This window comes from Trifolium pratense, linkage group LG1 (assembly GCF_020283565.1).
Source record: "Trifolium pratense cultivar HEN17-A07 linkage group LG1, ARS_RC_1.1, whole genome shotgun sequence".
NCBI classification, from domain to species: Eukaryota; Viridiplantae; Streptophyta; class Magnoliopsida; order Fabales; family Fabaceae; genus Trifolium; species Trifolium pratense.
Genome location: NC_060059.1, coordinates 10,996,962 through 11,021,859, shown reverse-complemented (window position 1 = coordinate 11,021,859; position 24,898 = coordinate 10,996,962). Strand labels below are relative to the sequence as shown.

At 34.8% G+C, this 24,898-nt stretch overlaps 1 protein-coding gene across 6 annotated transcripts; it reads right to left on the bottom strand.

The window, feature by feature from the left end:
* Window positions 1-380: 380 nt before the first annotated feature.
* Window positions 381-24,585, bottom strand: LOC123915504 (piezo-type mechanosensitive ion channel homolog). Of its 6 annotated transcripts, XM_045966692.1 has the most exons (21): window positions 24,160-24,585; window positions 23,569-23,649; window positions 22,120-22,273; window positions 21,883-22,031; window positions 20,997-21,153; window positions 20,706-20,892; window positions 18,033-18,148; window positions 17,181-17,265; window positions 15,723-15,938; window positions 15,460-15,637; window positions 13,725-13,853; window positions 13,433-13,606; window positions 13,071-13,304; window positions 10,330-11,871; window positions 7,298-9,792; window positions 5,526-5,921; window positions 3,339-3,497; window positions 1,764-2,270; window positions 1,513-1,660; window positions 1,259-1,403; window positions 381-1,053 (listed from the first exon to the last, which is right to left on the bottom strand). In XM_045966692.1, exons 1-21 carry the CDS (start codon window positions 24,206-24,208, stop codon window positions 918-920), a joined length of 7,437 nt encoding a protein of 2,478 aa, XP_045822648.1. In that variant the 5' UTR covers window positions 24,209-24,585; the 3' UTR covers window positions 381-917. The 6 variants fall into 6 exon arrangements, with proteins under 6 accessions (XP_045822648.1, XP_045822725.1, XP_045822801.1 ...); XM_045966769.1 differs by lacking the exons at window positions 23,569-23,649; window positions 24,160-24,585 and adding an exon at window positions 22,462-22,621; XM_045966845.1 differs by lacking the exons at window positions 20,997-21,153; window positions 22,120-22,273; window positions 23,569-23,649; window positions 24,160-24,585 and having other exon boundaries at window positions 20,706-20,996; window positions 21,883-22,011.
* Window positions 24,586-24,898: the final 313 nt, after the last annotated feature.

The following is a 24,898-nucleotide window of genomic DNA, read 5'->3' as shown; positions in this document are numbered from 1 at the left end:
AACCCTCCATATAAACATACCATAGATTTCAACTGGGACAATGAAATTAACAAACAGGTAGATAGTTGTATAAACATGAGTTACTTAATTTACCACTATTAATTAACTAATACTAATTTATTTATTTTTAAAAAAAATGTTGAAAACTAAAACGATCAGCAAGTACTACTTTTGATAGCTACTGATTCAATCTTTTGTAGGTAAAAGAAAAAGAACACGAAAAGTTTTTTTTCTTTAGCTTTATGAACATAAATTGAAAAAATTAGACACGAAATTTTGGTTTTTTGTTAATTATTCATGTTATCATTTAATGCATATTATAATTAAAATTTTAACTTTTGGTTGGTTTTTATTTTCCAAAAAAGAGCAAGGAATTTTAATTTTTAAGGGGATAGGAGAAGCATTAGACTATATATTCCTTAGTGAGTATTTCCCTTTGAATTACAAAACTAGGCAATCATGCTAAGTGCTAACACTCGGATCATAATTTACTGTTGAATTAATCAAGCTGTACTGTGATTGAAAGGTGAGTGAAATGCAACAGAAAATCACTCTTCCTGGCTAACAACTATACATATTTGCTTGATTTCTTCTCTGGTATTGACTATTGACTACATTTTACACTGTATACACGATTTTCTCAAAAATAATTACTACAAACTTTCTGTCATGCACATGTATAATTACACAATCACGAATCACGATGCTGCCCTTGCCAGAGACATGATTCATAATCCATATAGAATACCGCACCAAACATGTTGCAAAGTTGGTCTAAACTTCTTATGCGGCCATCCACCTGCATTGTACTGCCCCGAGATCTGACCTCGTCCTATATGCATGGCACTCAAAGCATATGTGAGCATTAAGCCCCTTTAACGCGTATGACCAGAAGATGGTTCTCAACCCCTAACGTCTTAATCAGGTTTGGTGTATTCAAGCAGCATGTGAGGAGACCGATATATCTTCACGAGCGTCCAGTAAAGGACCTCTTCAACTCCAAGCTCACCCTCAGCTCTTGCATTATATATATCCTCACAAATGGCTATCAACCTACATGAGAAGCATGTGACAAAAAGTAATGTAAGTTACAACATGATGTATCTTAAAGAGGTTTACCAACAGCATCACAGTAGAATGACACGTGTTCAGGAGCATAAGTATCATTTAATTAATTGGGTTGAGAAATTCCCAAGGGCAAAATTGTATATTATTCATTCATTTGCATGGATTTCTTTTGGAAAGAAACCCAAAGTACCTATCACAGGCAGGTAGGTTCTCGAAGGGAATTCTCATCCTTAAGTCAGAGCACTGGAGTCTGATGAAGCGTCCAACAGCTAGAACAAAGGTTATATAAAGCCCCCATATGCTGAACTTGCTGAGTGTGTCACCAAGAATACCCTCTGAAGCAATATGACAATATCAGAAACACTATGCAAAGTATTATTAGGCAATGCAATTAAAGACATATGGTCATTTGTTTTTGGAGAAAAAATGACACGGCCAACTTACGTGGCGGTGTTTCCTCAGATATTATGATCGCCATAGGTCCTGTCAAACCTCCACAGAATCTACTTATATTTGATGGATTAATATCTTTAAAGGCCCACCACTCAAACTGCTCACGATTTAAAACGAGATCAGCACTAACAGCAATATCCTGAAAAATTGAATTCAAAATTTTCAATAGCAATTAAGGAACAATCTATGGAAAAACATATATAAATATAACAGTAATATGAGAAATCAACACCATCTGCTACCTCCTCCAAAGGTCTAACGTCACCTGAACCAGTGACCCGGAAATATCTTGGATAAACATTATAAATCCTAAAGCTGTTCATAGAGCCGTTAAGAACTTTTTGAACATCAGACTGTGTCGGAAGATATTGAGGATCAATAGCCTTTTCATATTTCACAAGTTCTTTCCCTTTTGGCCTGTCCCTTGAAAGCATCCAGGTGAAAAAAATTTCCATGTCAGAATACCATTCAAGGGACTGAATCAACCTAGTCTGAACTACAAGTGGAACAAGCCATAATGTACTAGCATCAGCTTGACAGCATATCAATTGGATATCATTCGTATTATATGCACTCAAATAGCCATCGGGATCAGCATTGACATCCGAATTGAGTGAATCCCACTGGATTCTTTCACACAGAGTAGTTTGGTACAAATTCAACCTTCCGCTCACTGTCTTGATATCAATCTGAAAGCTAGCATCTTTAATCGGGTTCGCAATGTTTGTGGGGTTACCACTGCTATACATCTGTAAGGAAAAATAATAAAATATAAACTTCAATAAAATTTGTTATATGCTATTGCCGTGATTGGAAAATTGCAATGGTCAAAGTACATGAACAATTGAACATAAGTGGGATAAATGCATTCGACTTCAATAAAAAACAAAACTAACACCCGAGTACCCTACTGATATCTAAACACGCACCAGCGTTCCAAGACATTGAGAATATAGCATCATTATTAAATTATATATTTGGGAAAAGAACAGCAACTTTATTTGAAAAAAGTAAATAAACTGTGCGTGAAAACAATGAAGAGTAAGCAGTAAACTAAGAAACATCAATTAAGATCAATAAAACCATTCAATGACAGTTTTCATTAAACCATTCAATGAAAATTAATATTACAAAAGTTTGTATCATAGTAAATTAGTTGCAGAAAGCCAGAGATAACAGTCAAAATCAACATAATTTGGTAGTGCCTGAAGTGTCAAATCAGAGAGTTGTAACACAAATCCAAGGTCTACAAGGCGCGCAGTAATGTTAGGACATTACTGCGGGCCTTGTAATAACACGTACAGTCCTGATACATAATTCAATACTGTTCTAATAATAATATAAGTATAGCAAAATTTGGGCCGTGTTTTTTGGTTACATTGGAGCCAATGACGTTTGAACCTCAAACATATTATCCAAACCCCTCCCCAATAGACCAAACCTAGTGGCTAATAAATTACCCAGGACCTGATGTCGTAACCCACTTGGGTTGGCCTAGTGGAGTTGGCTTGGGACCTTGGAGTGTGCTCCTCTCAAGGCTCAAGTTTGATTCCCCATGGTGCCAATTTTGGTGGGCTAGTCCGTACGGAGTAAAAAAAAAAAAAAAACTCTGACTATGGGATTGGTCCCCTCAAATTAATCGGTCCTTAGGCCGGATACTGAGTTTTCAAAAAATAAAAAATAAAATAAAATTAATGACATGCCATTCAGTTTAAGTGTGGGTTTGCATACTAACAAAGCAGAAGCACCAGAATTAAAACCATATCCTACAAATAATTAGTAAACTATAAAATCAACAACTTTTATCATTTTCTTACCAGCATTGGAGCCCATATAACACAAATTAATACAAAAAACAGGCAAATCCCGTTGCAGCATTTGGTCATTTTCGTTTGCTTATCCCCCTGTTTGTGTGTAGCTCTATTCAAGACAGAATCACATTTGACAAGGTACAAACTTGCATTTATGTCCTCAAGCTATCAAAATGGGGAAAAAATATACAGGTGTTAGTTTCCTAACTAAGCAGAATCCATTAGTAGTTAAAAAACAGCACAACATGAAAACCAAGCTCTACCTGATATCTTTAAGATGCCTACTAATCTCTCCTACAAGACATTCAACAGTCCTAAAGTCCTATCTATGATATGTTGTAGGCACTAATGGTAGAATGACCTAAGGCACTTATTTAAGAACTATTTCTATATTCAAAAAGAAAAAATGTTATCAAATTGTTTTCGTATAAGATGCAAACTGGTTTCAAAAATAAGCCAAATATAACTTATACACATGTCATAAACTAATTTCATAGGCTCTCAACACCCACACATTTGATTATGCTAGTAGATAAATCTAAATAAGCTATCCATACGCCAGATGATACCACAGACGATACTCGACTATGTATTGCCATTTACATTCTAAAGACAAATTTTGGCCAACCATTTTTAATATTTTTGTTCTTCAATCTGAAACAGGTGGGTTTTACCAAACACATAGGTGTTATGAACCTTTGTATGTAATCCTAACATTTTTAAACTGAACCATCCATAAAGAACATCATTTTTTTTACCTATATGAGAAATTCTTCATTGATTATCAAAGTTTAAATTTATCTTTTCCTGCTAGCTATTGTTGACAGAAAAATTATTGAGAGAAGGTCGTGTAAAGTTATTGAGGGGCAGAAAGATCACAAAACAAACTGGCAACCAACCATCATTTCAAAATTAGAGGTACAAATACATACTGGAGACAACCTCGACCACAAAATCAAGCTGAAAATAAACCACCAAAAGGAACAAGATCTACCTTAATTACCAGGAGCAATAAAATGCATATATATATATATATATATATATATATATATATATATATATATATATATATATTTATATATATGGGGAGGGATCAAATTACACCGGTGTAACATTTGAGTAATGTTACACCGCTCAATAACGCTTTAACGAATACAAATTTTACAAAATCCACCGTTGGATTGAAAGCTTATATCGTATAGATAATCCATATTAATTTTTACAAAAATCTAAAATCGTTTGGTATGTTATTGAAACCAATCAAGATTAATGGTTTATGCGTTTTTATTGAATACCATTCATCTTGATCAATCTCAATAACATATCAAACGATTTTAGATTTTTATAAATTCTAACATAGATGATCTATATGATATAAACTTTCAATCAAACGGTAGATTTTGTAAAATTTGTATTCGTTAAAGCGTTATTGAGCGGTGTAACATTACTCAAATGTTACACCGGTGTAATTTGATCCCTTCCCTATATATATATATATATATATATATATATATATATATATATATATATAGGGGAGGGATCAAATTACACCGGTGTAACATTTGAGTAATGTTACACCGCTCAATAACGCTTCAACGAATACAAATTTTACAAAATCCACCGTTGGATTGAAAGTTTATATCATATAGATCATTCATATTCAATTATATAAAAATCTAAAATCATTTGATATGTTATTGAGATTGATCAAGCTTAACGGTATTCAATAAAAACACATAAAGCGTTAATCTTGATCGGTCTCAATAACATATCAAACGATTTTAGATTTTTGTAAAATTGAACATGGATGATCTAAATGATATAAACTTTCAATCCAACGGTGGATTTTGTAAAATTTGTATTCGTTGAAGCGTTATTGAGCGGTGTAACATTACTCAAATGTTACACCGGTGTAATTTGATCCCTCCTCATATATATATATATATATATATATACTAAAACAGCTTTTCTATCAATAATAAAATAACATGCCTTTTAAAAGCAATATATTCCAGAGGTAAATTTTGATTCTATCAATAAATTAAGTATAGTTCAGAGCCAAGGTAGTACAAAAGATGAATCAGTGAATATGGCCGTTTATCAAATTTGTTTCCAAAAAAGTGTCGATTGTCGAAGAATGGAAATTATACTTTTTGGAATAAATACAGTAAGCAGTGATATTTACATATATACCTTTAGCCAGTCATACATGGTGAGGGATGTAGTTGTGCACGACCAGTCAAGTACGCATCGTAATTCATAAAGGAATGGAAGAGCACGATAAAGTCTATATCCTAAGTAGTTGATTCGTGAAACTTCACTAGTCAAAAATTGTCGATACAATGTGCTCTTGTTAGGAATGCCATATCGGATTTGTACAGCCTGCAATCCTAGAGAAACTGATTTTGCAAGAAATATGGCACGGAGAGCTAACTGAGCTGCATGTTGTCGAGATGGATCCAACTGCCAATCATACTCTGTAACTGAATACGTGAAGAGAATGAGATTGAAAATGTAGAAAATCACTTTCCCCGTGGCAAATGAGCAGAGGTATATTATACGATCAAGTACAATCAAGAAGAAGATAGCCTGAGTACAAGAAGTAATTTCTGTTAGGAGTCTATATGACATGACACCTCTAGCTGATTAAATAAATGCAAAATGAAATAAATTGTCTAGTCATTTCAACATTGCATCAATCAAAGAGAAACTGAACCAAATGTTGCTTAAGCATGCCAAATGTTCCTTTCTATTTTTTATTTTTTTTTTAAACAAATTTTCCTTTCTATTTGAAAAACAAAAGAACAATAAAAATAAACTGAACCATTTCAAAAATTCTACACAATTTTCCAGCATAACAAATGTCACGAACTGACAATTCCAAAAGCTCAAGCTGTCATGAATTTTATTATTACATCTCTAACATGCTCTGTTGTGCAAGAGCCATTTTAGGCGTGAAGCATGGGAAATGCAGATGCCTACCTACCTTGTGCTGAAACTCAATTTTTATTGTAACAGTGGGGGTGGAAGGATCAATCCCTTAATCACTTAGTATTGGTAAGAGTTCTAGAGTGAAAGAAAAAACTAAATTGGATGGTGTAGAGTCAATGGGGAGGCTTTCTAGAAAAGGGCGGGTATTTGAGACAAAAATATTAAAACAAGGGGGAAGGGTGATGTGTTTAATAAAAAAAAGTAGCCTCAAATTTAATTCTAACCGACGGGCCTAGCCCAAGCCTATAAGCAATCAGACTGAAATTCTGGATACAAGATGGCCTCTATTCTCTTTCTCGAGTAGGTTTTTGCATCAGTTGTGCTTCCTTACCAAATTCTACAGAAGCGGCCGAAAATGAGCAAGAGGGTGAAGAGGGGCACTACACTAATGAAAATACTGTCAGATGCCTAATTTCAACCTCAAGTACAAGGTTGAAGGGTCTGAACTAATAATAAAAGATTTACTATTTATATACAACAGTATTATTGTTAGGATAGAAAATAAGGAAAAGCTAGTTAGTGACAACTAGAGAAATTACTTGGTTAATTATAGAGAATTAGCATACATAATAAAATAGGAAGATGAATATAGGGAGAGGGAGCATTTGGTTCGGGGAAACATCTATTGAATAGCGTTAAAAACTGTTGTTGAAGGGTAAGATTTCATAGTGTCTAATCTCCTATTCTTTTAATAAAACCCTTTTTTGTACTAAAGAGGGCCTAGGGACCCAAAAAGAAAAACTACACGCGAATACTACAAGGGAATGTCATCCCCATCAAATTCTTCAGTAACAGCTGAGAGCATCCCAAAGAGGGAACATGCACAGTATGAAGATTAAAATGTTCTTTCTTTTCAGTTTCTAACATAGTATGAGTTAAATTATTTTTAGGTTAATGGTACAATTGTGGCTGACAAATTTTCCAGCCCTGTCAAAAGAACAAAAGCAACGAAAAAGGAAAAATTAAAGACGTACCATTAAAATAAAGACATATTCTTTTGGAAACTGGTCTTCGAGCTGATACACTTCGAGAATGTCACTTTTGTTTTTTATGACAGACTGGTAGAAGATAGCAACAAGAAAGAATACAATCAGATCTGCACAAAATACGTAGGCATACAAATCAACTTCTCTCTTGCCTCCACCAATTACAGAAAGAATACGGTAAGGGAATCCCACTTCTTCTACAAAACCTGCACGCTGAGCTTTGAGGATTTCCTTGGCAACATCAGCTGCTGGAGTTAAAGATTTATTCCATTCTGCTGAAGAACAATCAATTATAGGTGAGGCATACACAACCTCGAAAACCACCGAGGCAACACTTGAATTCTCTTTACTTCTTTCAATGCTTTGAATGTTAACCCTACTAGCAAAAGAGCAAATATTTGGGTTCTTTTCCTTGCACTTATCCCTGTGGATAACACTGAGCAACTTATTAATTCCAGATTCAATCCTCTCTGGTTGAATCCCATCCTCTGGCCAGAAGTTGACATCCATAGACACCTGAACAAAATAAGGAGGCGATTCTGCTCCCTGTGTAAGTGATTTCCAGTACCTAGAAAAGCTTCTCACTACCAGTTTTACCATGTTAGTCATCTGAGTTAACAGATTCCACGCTTTCTCTCGCCAGCCATAACTAGTGCGATTATCTTTTGTGTGGAGATCATTCCTCTTAAATTTGAAGTCAATAGAAGACGTCCATTCTCCATCTTTGGGTGTTATGGAGCTTTGAATGAGGGTAAATAAGTAGACAAGAAAAAGAGGTAATGAACTGACAACAAATGAAGACATGTCCTTCTGTGTTGGAAAACCTAATTCTCTCAACAGACCAGGATCAATACTCAACCCACAGTGCTGGAGGATGATTTGGTACAGATACTGAAGTAAAATGTAAACTTCGGTATAGATCAACATGATAACCCAAAAGATGTAACTTGGGCCTGTATTAACCCACAAAGCATACAAATAGAGAGCGCCAAGATACACTATTGATAGCAAACTGAAGTTCCATAAGAACACAAGAACAAAGCAACAATAACATACTACATCATTGTTGGAACGCATCTGGTACCATATATAACGAAAGATCCTTCCTAACTGCAGACTTGCAGCATCAGAACTCTTATCAGACTGCACAGATGAAGTACGATCCAAATATATATGCCTAGGTTTCTGACTTTCCATCTCGTCATATATCTGATCCTCTGTTTTTGTATGCTGCTCATTTGAATCAGAATCTTCTTGTGAAATATTCAGAAAGCTCACCAAGTTATTAACTGCCTGATTTCCAATGGACTGTACCTGGGAAACACCATCACCAAATAATTGTACAGCAGATTTCAACGGGTTTTCTTTTGCTTGCCCTTTAACTTTTTCCTTTTTCCCTGAATCACTAGAAGAAGTATCAATGTCTATTTCAGTAATTTCACAAAGAGGAGAATCAATCGAATGCTTTATGTACTCCTCTGTTAATGGAGTTCCCACATCCATGCAAACAGATGATTCATGTGATTCAGTTGGGAAAACAGCATCCTCTCTTATCGTGTCATCTAGTCTCCCCAAAACCTGGTCTTCTTTATCAGGGATTCCAATGTCATTATTTGATATGAGAGAAGTGCTCCTCCTCCTTCTTAAACCCTCACTGCTGTGTGAAAATCCATCAATGCAATTAGTGGACGTATTCATGCTATGGAGCTGTATTTGCAGGTTCAGCATTTCAGATTTCATCTTCTCCACCTGCATATTACGCTGTCGTTTTTTCTCCTCACTTTCACGAATTTGTTGTAATTGTGCAGTTTTCCATGCAGCCTTTTTTTCTTGCTCACGCACAATTGCACCAATTTGCTCTGCTTCCAGGTAGCGACACACATAATCAAACTCTTGAGAGGAAAACATATATGACTGAAGAGATACCAGCACAAAAATGATAATCTCTACAATTGCAGATCTTGCAGTAATCCGAAAACCATAATCATATTTATAAAAACCAATCATCTCGTAAATGGAATTTGCTGTGTCACACTTTCCAGCACTTGGTCCCCCAACAAAAGGAGACTGATAAGCAAGAGAAAGTACGATAACAACAAAATTGTATATGCGCAAGAACTTGAATATTTTGTTTTTCTTCTTCAGTATTTCAAGTCTCATGCGAATGAATACAAGAGCAAAGGCAAGATAACCAAGATGCAGAATATCGTACTCAAGTGTACCAGTAATCAATATCAATATTAGCACAAGATCTAACAAATGGCAATAGCAGTATAGCCTTAAATAATCAAGAATGGTCCACATGCTTTTAGTTTCAAAAGAGAGATCTTTCCAAACAAATTTGTTCCTACGTTGAGACATAATCTGACGGTATGTCAAAGATCCTGAAAAGTTAGACAGGCGATCAGCACGAAGTTTGAAGCAGGCCAGCATGAATACCACAAAGTAGCTGATCAACGTCCGGGGATCATCAACAATAAGTCCTACATCAGAAAAGGCAGTGAAATGGTTAGGACAATTTCAATGCGCAAAGTTATATTACAGGCACATTAAACACACTGGCGGAAAACCCCTAAACAGTTACTACCTCCGCCCCTAAATATAAGACCGTCTTGAGATTTTTCTGTCCCTTTTTATAAGACCCTCTTTGAATTATTTCTTTCCAAACATATCCCTAATTAATTTACATCTGTTTCTACAATTTCTAATAAATACACTAATGTAAACATTAACTAAGTCTCTTTCTTAAAGGATAAACTTGTAAAATCCATATCAACCGTCAACAAATTTAATATCACAATCAACTTTCTTAATTCCCATGATTTACACAAAGGGGTCCTATATTTAGGGATGGAGGTAGTATAAAATTGATGTGATATCAGTAGTTTCCATTTGATCCACATACGGAGATGTTCCAAAGAGGAAAACAAAAAGACAACAGATAATTCAGGAATCTGGACAAAATTAAGCAGCCAATAAACTAAATATTTAGACTAAAACAAAACCGTCAAATTCCCTACCAAGCCAACATTTCTCACAATAATGGAAATAGAGAGTTGAAGCTTTCCAGCATTCATGACAACGAATCTCACTTGTACCATGGGAATTCAGAGGTAACAAATTATTCCAGATGACAAAATATTCCAGGATGAGAATGGAAGCAAACAAAAAGACAAATATGGGCCAGACTTTGCGTATAATTTTCCGATTCAGAAGAATACAAGCAGCAAGCATTGCAATATATAGCATGGATAGTGCATTTAACAAGGCAAAGCTTGCCAGTAGTAACGTGATCATGTTTATCTCAAGACCGAGCAGATTAAATATATTCTCCATCCAAAATTTCATATATATTTTTAAGACAGTTTTCTGTGTTTCAAACCGCTCCTTTCTCAAAGAAACAATTCGCTTCTTGTTCCACTTGTGGCTCTCTTTGTTGCTTCCCCAGATAAACCCGAATGAATACTTTTTGTTATTGCTGTCAGAACCTCCAGTATTAGCGGATGGAGTATCATGTGTTCGAGGCAAACCAGAGGTTATAATGTTCAGCGAATCGCTAGATGCCCCTTCTTGTAATGCAGCTGGCAGGTGTGAATTACTTGACAGATTACTTTCCTCATTGCATATAGTAACATCATCAAATGCATCTTCAGTGGAAACAAACAAAGGACAAGGTTCTTCCAGCTGTTCTTTGCTTAACACTATATTTGGCATCCTTTCCAACCAACGGAAGACATTGTATTGAAGTGTACAAGCCACAATAACCAGCACCTTCCCCCTCAATCCTGATTCTAGACCCCAAAATCCTGGGCTGTATAGGCGGAAGCCCAAAAAGATAGATACATAAGAATACTTTTGCCTGGGAAACATTTTAGCTTGCTCACCCCACATCTGGAAAAGATACTCCGCTGTCACCAGAAAACCTGTGTATACTAAGAAAGATTTGGATGGGATGCTAGAAGTTTTTGGTAAGATGGAGCAGAAAATTAAGCCAAGAAGATACAAGAAACCAAATGCACTGATTGGGGTTAAGGATGCATAAAACAGAGCAATAAACAAGATCTTCTGGCTGTGCCAGATAAGAAATCGCTTGATAAACCCAAGTGGCCCTGGTTCCAACTGATCCAAGTAAACCTGTCTAGTCTGCTTGCTCTTCCTCCTCTCATAGCTATAAAGTTGCATAACAATTAAGACTGCCAGAGATTCCCAAACATTGTCAAAAGAAGATGATTTTGAGTCATATCCCAGATAAAAATAGAGATCTATCATTCTGGACAAACACATCTCGAGGCTTGAAAAGCTGCTCAAGATGTATATGAAGATAAACACTGAAATAGCATATACTTTCAATGGAAGCCAAAGCTGTTTTTTTGTTCTCTCAACAAGTTGTCTTCCAGTAATCCACAGAAGGAGAAGGAATATGTAACCAAATGATATGTAATTAGGCTTCACCATGTACACTGTAAAAAGAATAGTCAGGAAAGCAATGTAGGTGCCACATGATCGGTATATAGATAGGAACTTCTGCCCAACTGCACTGAGGTATGATGCTATTCTTCTTTCTGTAAAAATAAATGAGAACGAAACATGGATCACAATCAATAAGGTAGCAACTTCAAAATTTGTGGCAGTACAAATACTTAGTTTCACTAGACATGGTTTTCTACAAATAGTTGCGTATGTCTGTACTTAAGGTGACCTATAAGCAGACTTGGCTTTTTTTTAATGGAAAAAACAAATCATATATATTGAAAGCTCCAAAGAGTATAAGGGGTACTCAAAAGGAGATTGGGAAAAATACAACCTGCATTATATAGTAGGAAAACAAAAACCAAAGACAACCAATTGAAAAACTAAGAGGCACCTAAGCAGACTTGCTTGATTACAATCTTTTCATGATCCAAGCAGAGCCTGTGTAACAGCATGCAGGTCTAAGAATAATTTTTGGTATTACTAAATCATAATGCCACCAACAGGCAATTTTCTTAGAAGAGATAATATATAAATGGGTTAAATATGCTTTTGCTCCCTACAAAATAGGGACCTTCTAAGTTTAGTCATTGCTTAACTTTTATTGTTTTAGTCCCCACAAAAATTTTCTGCACACAGTTTTAGTCCTGCTAAAACCAAATTTGTTTAGTTATTCTTAACTTTTAAATTTGTGGATGATTTTTTGCAGGCATATTTAGAACATTATAAAATGTTCATTTACTAAAATTTAGAAATTTTTAACAATGGGATGAATTAAATATGAATATTTTAAACACCAAAAGTTCAAGATAAAACTAAAAGTAACGAAAATCTGAACCGAGAAATCAAGTTTTGAGCTCATTTTTATGCACAAGGAATTTTTCATAATGTTCTAAACATGCTTGCAAAAAAAACATTAAAAAATACATGTTGACTAAACAGCAAGCAGGACAATTTTGTAGGGACTAAAAAAACAATAAAAACTAAGTAAGGATTAAACTTAGAAGGTCCCCATTTTGTAGGGACGAAAATTATATTTAACCCTATCTGAACTTATATATCCTCCCGCTACCTTGCTTTTGAGTAATTGATGTAACATAAAGTACATGTGCTTACCAACTTCCTACTATTAATCTCCGGGTACAAATAAAGATAATTAGTATGGGTATATCAACAAGCTTGAACTAATGTCATATTTATATGATTATATAATTATAAATATATGTATCATACACTATATCTAGTAAATAAAATGAAATTACAAAGTACCATAAATGATTTTGATATGTACCGTAAGAGAAATTTTCATCACTGTTTCTCACAGAGGAGGAAGAATATACAGACAATAGAACAGATTTGTTAAGCCCAGCCTTCAAGATGCTAAATCCAATAGGAGGGCTAGGGGCATGCTGTATGATTGCAGAAAATGAAAATAACATCTCAAAACCGTGGTTATGAATTGTGCAAAAGCAAGCAAGCAATGCTACTTCCAAGAAATCCCAGGCACTATCTTCTTCAAGAAAACCTGTAGCGATTCACAAAACAACATATGGTGAATCTTCCATTTCCTTATTACCTAACAAATGGGAAGGCATGTTGATACGGCATTGCTATAAATTTAAGAAGTATAAACCAGCTAAATCCATCTCATACCTAATTGCATTAAAATTTCCATGCTTACAGAGCCTTTTTTCTCCAATGCAGAAGAAACCAAATTGATTTGAAGAATATACAACAGTGCAAAATGAATCTCACATAGAAGAATCAAAGCCTGTCTTAACTTTCTGCTGATACTGTGGCTCAAAAGATAAATCAAGAAGAAAATCACTGAAGACAAAACAGAGAGACTGGTCAATAAACTACCATAAGGTAAAGGATTATATTCCACAAATCAGTAAAATGAATTCAATGTAAATGATCACGGTAAGGGTTTAATGAAACATACTATATACAGCATGGATGAAACCAGGTTTTATAGCAATGAGAAAGATCAATGCCAACATGATGGCCCGCGAGCATTTGCGCAGTCCCCATGCTATTGTTGCAACAATCAATACCTTGGTCTCTCCGTCCACTGTGGATAAGAAAGATTAAGATAATAAAACAAAATAAAAATACATCTAATTTAGTAAGTCAAAAACAATTGAAAGAAAAAGAATAAGGATAAAAAAGTCACAGCAGAGCACAATTAAGATGGTCAATCGGTGATCACAAAATATATTCCCTTCGTTCCTTACTATAAGCAAAAAAAACATCAACTTTTTTGTTCTCTATTATAAGCAATTTTAACTACTTCTATAATTTTTAATATTATTCTTCCCATAATACCCTTCATATAATTATTGTTTGTTTTTACAATACCACTATATTTGATTAAAACAATTTTCTGTAATGTTCTTTTTCCAATGCCACAAGCTGAGTTATAGAAAAAACAAAGGTTTTTTTTACTAATAGTACTAGTTGGTAAGTGGAAATGAATAGAAAGAGGGGCTGCAGCGTAGAAGATGAATAAGTGAAGGTTTAGGCAACCAGTACTAGTTTAATTAAAAGCGGCCGTGCACAGAGGCTGTATTTTTTTTAACTTATGTATGAAGGGTGTTTAGTGTTTTTGTAATTGTCTGTATAGTTTTTTATTAAATCAAATAAATTAATTGTCTGTAACTGATTTCCTTAATATGTCTGAAGTTAGTTAAATTTGCTTATAATAAGGAATGGAGTAACATAAAAAATTCAACAACAAAAATCAGATTATAAATTAATAAACTATGTACATATTAAGTAAGCATATTAAGTAAGCACAAAATAGGAAAATACACAACTTTCTATGTATTAAGCCAATCATAAATCAAAACAATAATGATTTAACAGACTATTTTGTTTGCCGCCCCAAATATGATACCCAAAAATATCGGGTGAAAATGAAGAAATATGACACTCTAATAGAAACATTGGGAGACGGGGGTAGCATACAATCTATCTAGGCAAGTAAATCTCAACTTAATACTGATACAAATATGAATGTTAAAATTAACAAGTAAATAGCGACCTAAACAATGAAAGTTTCTTTCCATGCTCTTACTTTTGGATAACTTGTTTACTTGGCTTTCATTGTGTTCAGCTGACAATTTCCAGGATTGATAACTTTACATGCATGTGTGTCCGTGCCAGGAAGTGATTGCAACTGCAAGCTCTATAGTATAATGTTTTCTAATGAAATTTGTCTGTCTCTTTCTTCAGCAATTTTTTATTATTTTAAAGACAGAACCACAAAGCAATGAAGAGATGCTAAGAATATACAAAGGTTTTCAAACCAAAATGGCTACAACATCCAGACGACGTACACAGAAGCTGTAAAAGCCTAAATGTTGAATAATTCAAAGATACATGTAGCCATCTCGTAATTACAAGGATTGTGATCAACTATTCTGCTTTTATTGTAATTCCTGGATTTTTATAATTCTAATTAAATGCTGGGAGTTGCCTACTTTTTTGTTTCCTTTTTCGGATTTCTTTTTCGTTTAATTGGTCTCTAATCAGATGATTAATCAAGTGAACTCTGCTCTTAAATATACGAGCATATAAAGTCACAAATAAAAGGGGTAAGTGATTGTACATAAACAAATAATTAAAGAGGGATGAGTTTTCCAAGAAACAGGCATGACAAGATTGTAACTGATTACCTTTTACCGAGGAACAGTCATTTGAAGTTTGCTCACCCTCATCAGACAAGCAGAGGAAAACAGAATTGTTCACAAGATTACCCAATGCCACCAAAATTCCAAGACAAAATTGTGCAAGCAAAAAAAAACCAGGTATCGGGTAATGCCACAGACCCACCATCTCCCAGATTTTCATGTCCTGGTAAACAAGTTTCAACTATTTACAAGTATTCAAATCAACATTTGTTTGTGATAAAAATTGTAACAATGAAAGACATAATTACCCGTCCAAGTTTCCAATTCAGAAATGTAAACGCCACATTAAATATATAGGTGCTAACAGCCCACAAAAGAATGAATACAAGAAGCAGGCCATTCAGCCGGTGTAGACGAAATAAGGAAGGGAAGGCATAGATAATATAACCAACGTAAGCAAGTAGCCCAAATGCACATAAGCTTGCGAAATGGAAGCTCCAAAAGGAAAGGGCCAACAAGGAGACCTGCCAAAATAATTAATTTGGAAAATTTATAAACAAATACTACCTTTGTCCCTAAATATAGGACTACATTGACTTAATCATAGAAATTCAGAAAATTGATAGTGGTATTAAATTTGTTAAAAATCGGTAATAATAGTAGTAGTATTTAAGTTACACGAGCGGGAAAACATGTTGAAACATGAGGGAGGAAGGGTTGTTTGAACTAGAATGCGTGTATCAGTGTCTCGAAACTGGAAAATGAGAGCAGATTTGGAACCAGGAGGCCGAAGCAAGTACGACCGTGGCCGGTGGTGGTTGACGCCGGAGAATACAGCTGTGCGTGACAGCACATGTGTGGTTGTCTGGTGAAGTTCTTTGGTGGGTGGGTAAATCTGGAGGAGGCGAATCTGATGGTGGGGTGATTCGTCCGAAAAGTGCAGCGGCGGCACAGGTGGTTGTGGCCGTAAAACTGTCAAAATGGAGTGCCAGAATGAGTCAGCAGCAGGGGGCAGGCAAGCCGTAGTTGGAACACGATTTTGCCGGAAAAAATAAATTCACTGGAGGACATTGGTTCCACTGGGTAAGCACGGTTTAAGGTAGCTTCTCAATAGGCTCTAGATACCATATTGAGAGAAAGAAAATAAGATAGTCATATGCTAAAAATTGTGTCTCAACTACACAGCAGAGATTTTTTACATAGACTTAGATGCAATAAATACAAATAATAATAATAATAATAATAATAATAATAATAATAATAGAAAAAATTACAGGGCATCCTACTCCTAATTATATGCTACTCTCCTTATTTACACAATCCAATTTTATTTTCAACAGATAGTACAAGTGGTGAGCAATGTTAAGAGGATGGCTAATAATTTGTAGCAGATATAGCTTAATTAATCAATCATTGAAGACTTGAAGTGATTTCTTCTAAATCTCCAAATATTTCTAGAACATACGTTGTTAGTTGCAATTATCCACGAAAAGTAAACAATCAAACACCAGCTTTATCATAAGCTTTGTAAGTCATTTAGATTAACTTTTTTTGAGTTCATAATAGAACAGCTTATGATCAAAACCTTACTGAGAAAACTTTACAAAAGAAATAAATTCTCCTAAAAATAATCTAATCCAAACATGCAATTGCACCAATAAAGGAAGGACTGTGACAAAAGGTGTATGGCTCTATCATCATTTATTAATTATTATCCATAACAGCAAGCAGATTATATTATATTAATATGTTTCAGGAATATATACCGGGAAACCATACGTGAAAAAGTTGATACTGAAGGTTCGAAAAACAGCTCCTCTGAGTAAAACATTTGTGTGCCTAACACCAGATCTGCACATTAAACAGCAGGATTTAAAGCCACATTCCATATTCCCCAAAAATAATCTGATAAAGAAGTGAAGCAGCAAATCTAAAGTGAAAAAGATCATCTGATAAAAAAAAAAAAATTAACTTATTAGTTGTAACATCATATTTTTTCAACCTCGTCTTTGTAACACCGTCCATCTTAAAGAAGAACAACCTAACAATAATAAACAATGTGATACAACCAGAAAGTGAGTTAAGATTCCTTAATGCTTACTTTGAATACTTTTAAACAGTAGTCATGTCACATTAAATTGGTCTTCCAAAAGTTTACATAAGAGTCATTACTGGCTGAAATACAAGGGAATGCCTACCACCTTACTAAGGAAATACGAGGGAATACAAATATTTAGACTACCCAATACCTACCATATTATTTTCTCTTTGCCTTCAGGCTTCATATTATTCTGAAATCTGAATAAGGTTGTTTACAAAGGTTGTTTAAGATTCAAATTTATAGACTATCTACTAACTAAGGAAATACAAGGGAATAAAATATACAAATCAAATCTGCAAAATCTGTCTTCGATATAAAATAAATAATTCCCAATGATTTATTTTAATTATGTTCCACAAAATTATCCTCCTTTAAAAAAACCAAAAACTTGAGATAGTGTAGCCCTGAAAGATAAAAAAAAATTATGGGCTTAAGGATAGCCATGTTAATATCCCACCAACTTTTTCCTATACCATACATTAGATAACCTAAACAATACTTATTTTTATTTGCTTACCTTGATTCACGAATGAAAAATGAATGCTTAGAGGGAAGAAGTTTCTCGGTTATGCTACATTCTGTCGCGGAAATAATAACACCCATCTCCTCCAAATCGGATTTAATGAAAGATATCTGCATCACAACAAAGAAATAATTATAAAACAAAAGTGTCAAAAACAGCAAAAGTTTGGTGCAGAAGAGAAGACAAATAAGAGAATAAAGAGTTTCAGTCACATCATTTTGTATAGAATAGACAGATATTGATTGTTCCCCATGTTGAAAGATGAATGGCAATAATTCACATAGCTCTTCTTGCGGGAGTACCAGATGAAAGTCATTCCATTTCATGAACTAAGTTTGTTTGAGAATACAAATAAAGCTACCAAAAAACAAAGGGAAAAAGAAAATGCTCGGATTGTTTCTTCACTTACTGAATGCATATTACTGTTTTACTGTTGTGTATTATTTTACTTTTCTATACTATTAATAGCTCTTCTGCTTAGCTTGTAATATCTTTCTGCCTAACCTTTGTATGTTGTTCCTAGTACATAAGACTATGAATGTATGTGTTGAGATCTCGCATTGACTATAGATTTGACCAAAGTAATTGTCTTTACAAGATTTAGGAAATCCTCAGATTCCTCACACTTTGAGCTAGCTTTTGGGGTTAAGTTAGGCGTTGTCCAACTACTACGATGGTATCAAAGTCTGTCCTATATCTGCAATTAAGCTGCCCATATTTCTTTACACTCTAGATGCTCAATCCTAGGCATGAGAGGGTGTTGTTATTGGGCAGCTGCATTTGTCCACACTCCAAATGTTTAGACTGGGAATGAGGGGGTGTATTGAGATCCCACATCAACTAGAGATATGGTCAAAGTTGTCCTTATAAGAATTGGCCAATCCTCACTCTTTGACCTAATTTTTGAGTTGGAGTTAGGCCTAGCACAGATTCTAAGATCTATAAATACACGAGATATCCTGTAATTTTTTGTTCAACCAAGTGAAGTTTCATTTACTTTTGCTTTTCATCTGATTACCATAATCTTAAGCGAAATTTAAAGCTCTATGCATTTCCAAAAACTAAAACCCTTTAACACAGTTAGAAGTTGACTACCATAAAGAGTTTGAACCACATGTATCTAGCAGTTTGGCAACATAACTCAGAATTTTGGGTTGGGCCTAACTTAACCTTACAAAACTAACTTGTAAGGTGAGGATCGCTCCCACTTATAAACATATTTTCAGGCCGTCCCTCATCCAATGTGGGACTCTTAGCACACCCTTCATGCCCAACACTATTAGGCTTGGTGCGTGGATATAAATGGTGAGTGGTCCGATAGCGAATACCTGGTAGCAGGTGGCCCGACGGATCTTAGAGAGACTCTGATACCATCTTAGAATTTTGGATTGGGCCTAACACAACCTTACATAACCGGCTTATAATGTGAGGATTGCCCCCACTTCTTCCAAATCAGTGGGAGTTGTATAATGATCCAGGTAGATACTGAAAACATGTCGGAAAATTGAATTATCTTACAATGACCACGCCGGACATATCTTTTTCTATTAGTGCAGTAAGTTGGTTCTTAAACTCTCATTGTGGCAGCCATTCGAATGCAGTGGTTTGAATTCTTAAGTACAGTAAAGGGTCCCTTGGGAAAAGGCTAGTTTTCACTTATAGAGGCATCACTTGATACCGTTGGTATTCAAATGTTGATTCGGCAAGATATGTAAGGGATAAACAATCTGGTTTTTGTGTTTTCGTTGGTGGAAATTTGATTTCATGGGAGAGCAAAAAGCAAATGGTTGTTGCTTAGTCGAGTACATAAGTTGAATATCAAGCTGCGGCACATCCCACGTCTGAGTTTTTGTAGTTGGAGCATTTACTGTAGGAACTTCATTTTTGTGAAATTGATATGATGAAACTTGTGTGCGATAGCAGTCAGCTTTGAACCTCTCCTCCAAACAAGTTTTTCATGAGAGAACAAAGCATATATAAGTTGATTGTCACTTTCTGAGAGAGAAGATTATTGCCAAAACCATCAGAACCTCCTTTGTCAATTCCAAGGATCAACTTGACCCACCTTGAGGGGGAGTGTTGAGATATTGTAATTATGATTAATATCCATTAGGGTATTGTGTGATTTTGTCTTGATGTTGATTTAGATTTCCTTTCTTAGTCAATTATTTCCCCTAATTCTTGGGATTGAATAGGAAACTAGTGCCTATATATATAATATACACACACACAACAATATTTTCGATCTCAAATAAAATCAACTATAGCCTATTTTGAAGGGAAACACAAAATTCGGATTACAAGCAAACTGTCCATGACAAATTATGTCACCAAATACTAGAACTTTACTATTTCCCCGCAGTTATCATGTCTGCGAGTTTCATGATAGCTAAACCAAGGGATGAAATAGCACCTTAGAACCTTTTAAGGTCATCACTCATCAATGCACAATAAGAGATCGTTCTCAAAAACATAGACCTTTTCAATCTTTATATTCTACATGTTAGGCCCTACTGAATTAAGAAACAAATATACTACAAGTGAAGAGGTTTATGCAACACTGGACCTGCAGTACCTAATATTAAAATGTGAAAGCCCATTATTTATTTAAGTAACCTCTTCCAACCATATTCAGTTTGACCAAAATTTATAAAACAAGATACTAACCATTATATAGTAAACTATGAGAGAAAGGCTGGAACAAACTTTGGTCCACTCAGTATTGGTAGATATTTTGTAAAGACCGATTAAGTCAGCCGTCCAATGAACCATACTTGGATATTCCACAGGAAGTTGATATATGTAAACCAGGAAAATATTAACACCCGCATACAGCTGAAGAAGCCTCCACCACCTTTAGAACCATATACACAGACATAAGCCCAAAGGAAAAAGGGTGTCAAACAACACCTAAAGAGATCATGAATGAGCATGAAGGAAACATCCATGTAAAATCACCTGAAAAGCCCAAGAAAGTTGCTTGTTAAAGACCAATCCACAAGACCAACACAGCTACCAACGAAAAAAGGTAGTGAGGCCCATGAAGGATGGCTAATTCCAACAACTAGCTGAATGGCAGGCAACAGCAAGCAAGATGCCACCCGAAGATGAGAAGCTAAAAACAGAGAAAAAAAAATGACATTATTAGCATCAAGTAACACTGTTAAGAAATTAGTATGGTGGGGACTATTGCCACAAAAGCGGAGGCGGACAACAATAGTTGCGGTTGAGGAGGTCCGAAAAATTGAAAGCATGTCCAAAAGAAACGATAACACGACAACAGATATCAGCTGGAACAAAGAAGAAAGAAAAAAGGGTTTTTGAATACAACAATTACTACATTCCCAGAGATTTGAGGACTAGATGGGGGAATGGTGACGAGGCAGGCCACATAGAATCAAACCAGAACCTAGATAAAATATATTCTAGTTATGGGTTTTAAATAAAAGGGGGAGAGAAATAAGAACTTCAAATATTATTGATAATAATCGGATACTAACTTGATAATAAGGACTAAGCACTAGTCCCTACTTATAAGGAAACAAGACTCCTAAATTAGAATCCTAAATAAATAGGGAAATCAGGAAACAAATCATGATAATAACTAAGAAATATGAAAACTAAACTTATGTAATAATCCAAGATACTCTAATATTAGAACAAGATGTGAGATAAAACAAGATATTATGGGATATTGTTTTATATTCTTGGAAAGACAATCATGCGAAAACCAGCATTTCATATAGCAAATTTACAAATACTGTGTAGTAAAAAGTCAAAACATACAAATCAAAAAAGAAAGAAAAAAATAAACAAGAGCGGTCAAAATAAACTACTTACAAACCTAAATGTTCGACAATTGATATTAAATGACCCCAATATGAATCTTGCCATGTATTCAGAAAATGTGTCTTCCCGTATATATCAAGCAAAGCAACAAGAAGTACTAGCAGTTGTATAACCAAGAAATAAGGAGATTTCCAAGACTGAACTCTGCAAAAGGACACCCCAATAAACAGCAAATCAGTATATTATATAAAAAAAGTAACAAAACAATAAATGAAAAAGAAATCGATCTCACGTCATAAACCCAATCAGTTTTGCCCACCAAGCATCTGCTATCCATGACATTGGCTTAATAGCCCATAGTACCAGATAAGTCGCTTGAAAAAGTATTGCAACTGCAGAAAAGATAGAAACTGGCCACAATAACAACCTCCTTCGGAAATGAAATCCTACAACAAGAACCAACATTAGTTGTGATGAAATATACAGATCAAAGACAACACAAATGAGTTAACCAGAGAATATCAATAAACAGAATGAAGAAATGTCAATCCATATGAATATCTTCGGGCATAGTTATTATCACAAGGATAGAGTTTTAAGTTTTAACAGCTAACTACATGATAAAGATATGAACCTAAAGCCCTCCATCAAATTGAAGCAATCACTAGCTCCACAGCCAAACACACTGGTGCATCAATCTCTACCGCAAGTTCCTCCACTAAATTCTTTTCTTGGGTCCAATCCTCTGTTTCCTCCTCTACTTCGGTGACTTTTTCTCATACCATTCGCGAAAACCTTGATGATTATAATTTTAGGCTTCAGGGGCCTATTTTGCAAGGCTCGTTGTCTTCCATGATGTAGTTAACCAGAAGTTATCTCCATTTTTTTGTTTGAACAAGATCCTAATTTTGGTCATGTAACGAGACCTATCTTGCATGGGAACAACAAGATCAACTGCTCCTTTTATGGCTTCAAATGCTCTCTAGTCTCTAGCTACATTCTTTCAATATCTATTGACTGTGTTCATTTGTATGAACTCTAGGAGAAAATACATGCCTACTTCCAAAATTGTTTGAAATAGAGAGGAATTTGCTGGAAATAAATAACAAAATTCAATATTTAGGTTCACATATTTTTCAGATTCACGAATGTTGTTTAAATTCATTTATGTCCTTAGGGAGTTGAACTTGTATTTATTCTTCTTGACTCTTGTGAGTTGTGATCATACCATGTAATTAGTTTAGATATTCTTAGGATTCAAATATTACTATCTGAACTTAGTGTTCCCTTCTCCATTAGTACAACACTTTATGACAATCAAAAGGCTGCTTCTTTGGCATACAATCTAGTTCTGTGTGCACACATGAAGGACATCGAGCTGGGTCTTTGTTCATGAAAGCTTGTTGGTGTTTATGTTCCAGTTCAGGACCAGTGGGCTGATCTGACCAACATGGCATTGCCATCATCAAGATTTCCTCTTCTACGAGACAAGCTCAATGCGGTTGAGCTTCCTTCATCTTCTGTTAATAGACTTTCTGTTATGGTAGTTAGGCTAACTAAATCAGTTAGCTCTGTTAACTCACTATATATATAATTATACCTGAATCAGTGACAGTTAATGCTTAATCCATGTTTCATAAATCTGAAACATTCGGTCTCTCTCAACTCTTGAACCCTACTATAGTCCAACGCTTTAAGCAAACATAACTTAAAACCAAACCGAAAGAACTAAGCAGCTTACCTAATTGTGATACATTGTACAGAAGTAGAAGAAATGCTATCAAATCAACAAGAGAGATCAAACTCCAGTTGATCAAAGAAGCTGCAAGAAAACAGAGCGGATAAAATTAGCAACATACTGCAACAAAATGAAGTAATATGCATACATGTTTCTACATAAAGAAAGAAAACAAAAATATCAAAAAGGCCATTTAAAACAATATTTAAAAACAAAGATGTAGAGGATACTCAATAATACAAGGCCATTTAAATCTTAAGACTCTAATTAGTCTAATCACAAATTGTCCATCATATGTCCTAGCTCAACTAGCAATGCCGATATTGTTGGACTGAACACCTTAACCCGAGTTCGAACCCGGGACCTCCCAGTTATGTGTGAGTTTCAGTGGTGTTTCTCACTTCGTATACAAAAATAAATAATATAAAAATAAATCAAATTATCAGTAAGTAATTATGAACAACTAATGCAGTAATGAAACTATTAATGAAATAAATTACAAGATTTAACAATAAAAATTGAATTAATTAAACCTAGTAAGCTCAGTCTATTATATTACTTCATTGAGAAAACAGAAATTGCAATGTATCGAACCTGTTAGAAGCAACGAAGGAAGCACGAAACCAGCTACAAACTTTCCCATTGGATAATTCAGCGACAACACGAAACAATCACATCGAGATTCAAATTAAAGAGTTTGTATGAAATTGAATCGGTGAAATGAGTTTGATTGAATCAGGAAGAGAGTACTTTCCGGCGCAGAGAGAAAAAAGTCGCCGGAAACTACCACCAACTCGCGTTGGTTGGTTTTCACGGTTTTTGGTTTCTTCGCTCTGTAACAGTTTCAGTTTGTGCCGTAATAATGAAAAGAATAGTAAAACGAAAATTAAAGAAACAGAATTTTGTTGATCGAGATTTTTGTCAATGTTGAAATAAATTAAAAGGTTTTCAAAATTTGGAGATTATTGTTTTATGGAAAAATGGTAATTGAGTCAAAATTTCTTCAGGTTTTTTTTTTGGATTGTGTTATTTTGATTTTTTGCTATATATCGGAGAAAAAGACACATCACTCTATGCTATTTGGCTTCACCAATAAGGATGCTACGTTTGACCAATGGGAATTTTCTTTTAATTAAAAAATTAAAATGAGATTTGATTTTATTGTATTTTACTAGTATTTTTTATGTCGACTTGCTTGTGCCCCTGAAGCCGGTTGTTAATTTGGTACAGCACGTCTGACGGCGTAAAAGAGTCATTTGAGTGGGGGACACATAATTTTGGAGCAATTCTTCAGTTAATCCGTGATTAATTTGTGAAGTATTAATTAATCATT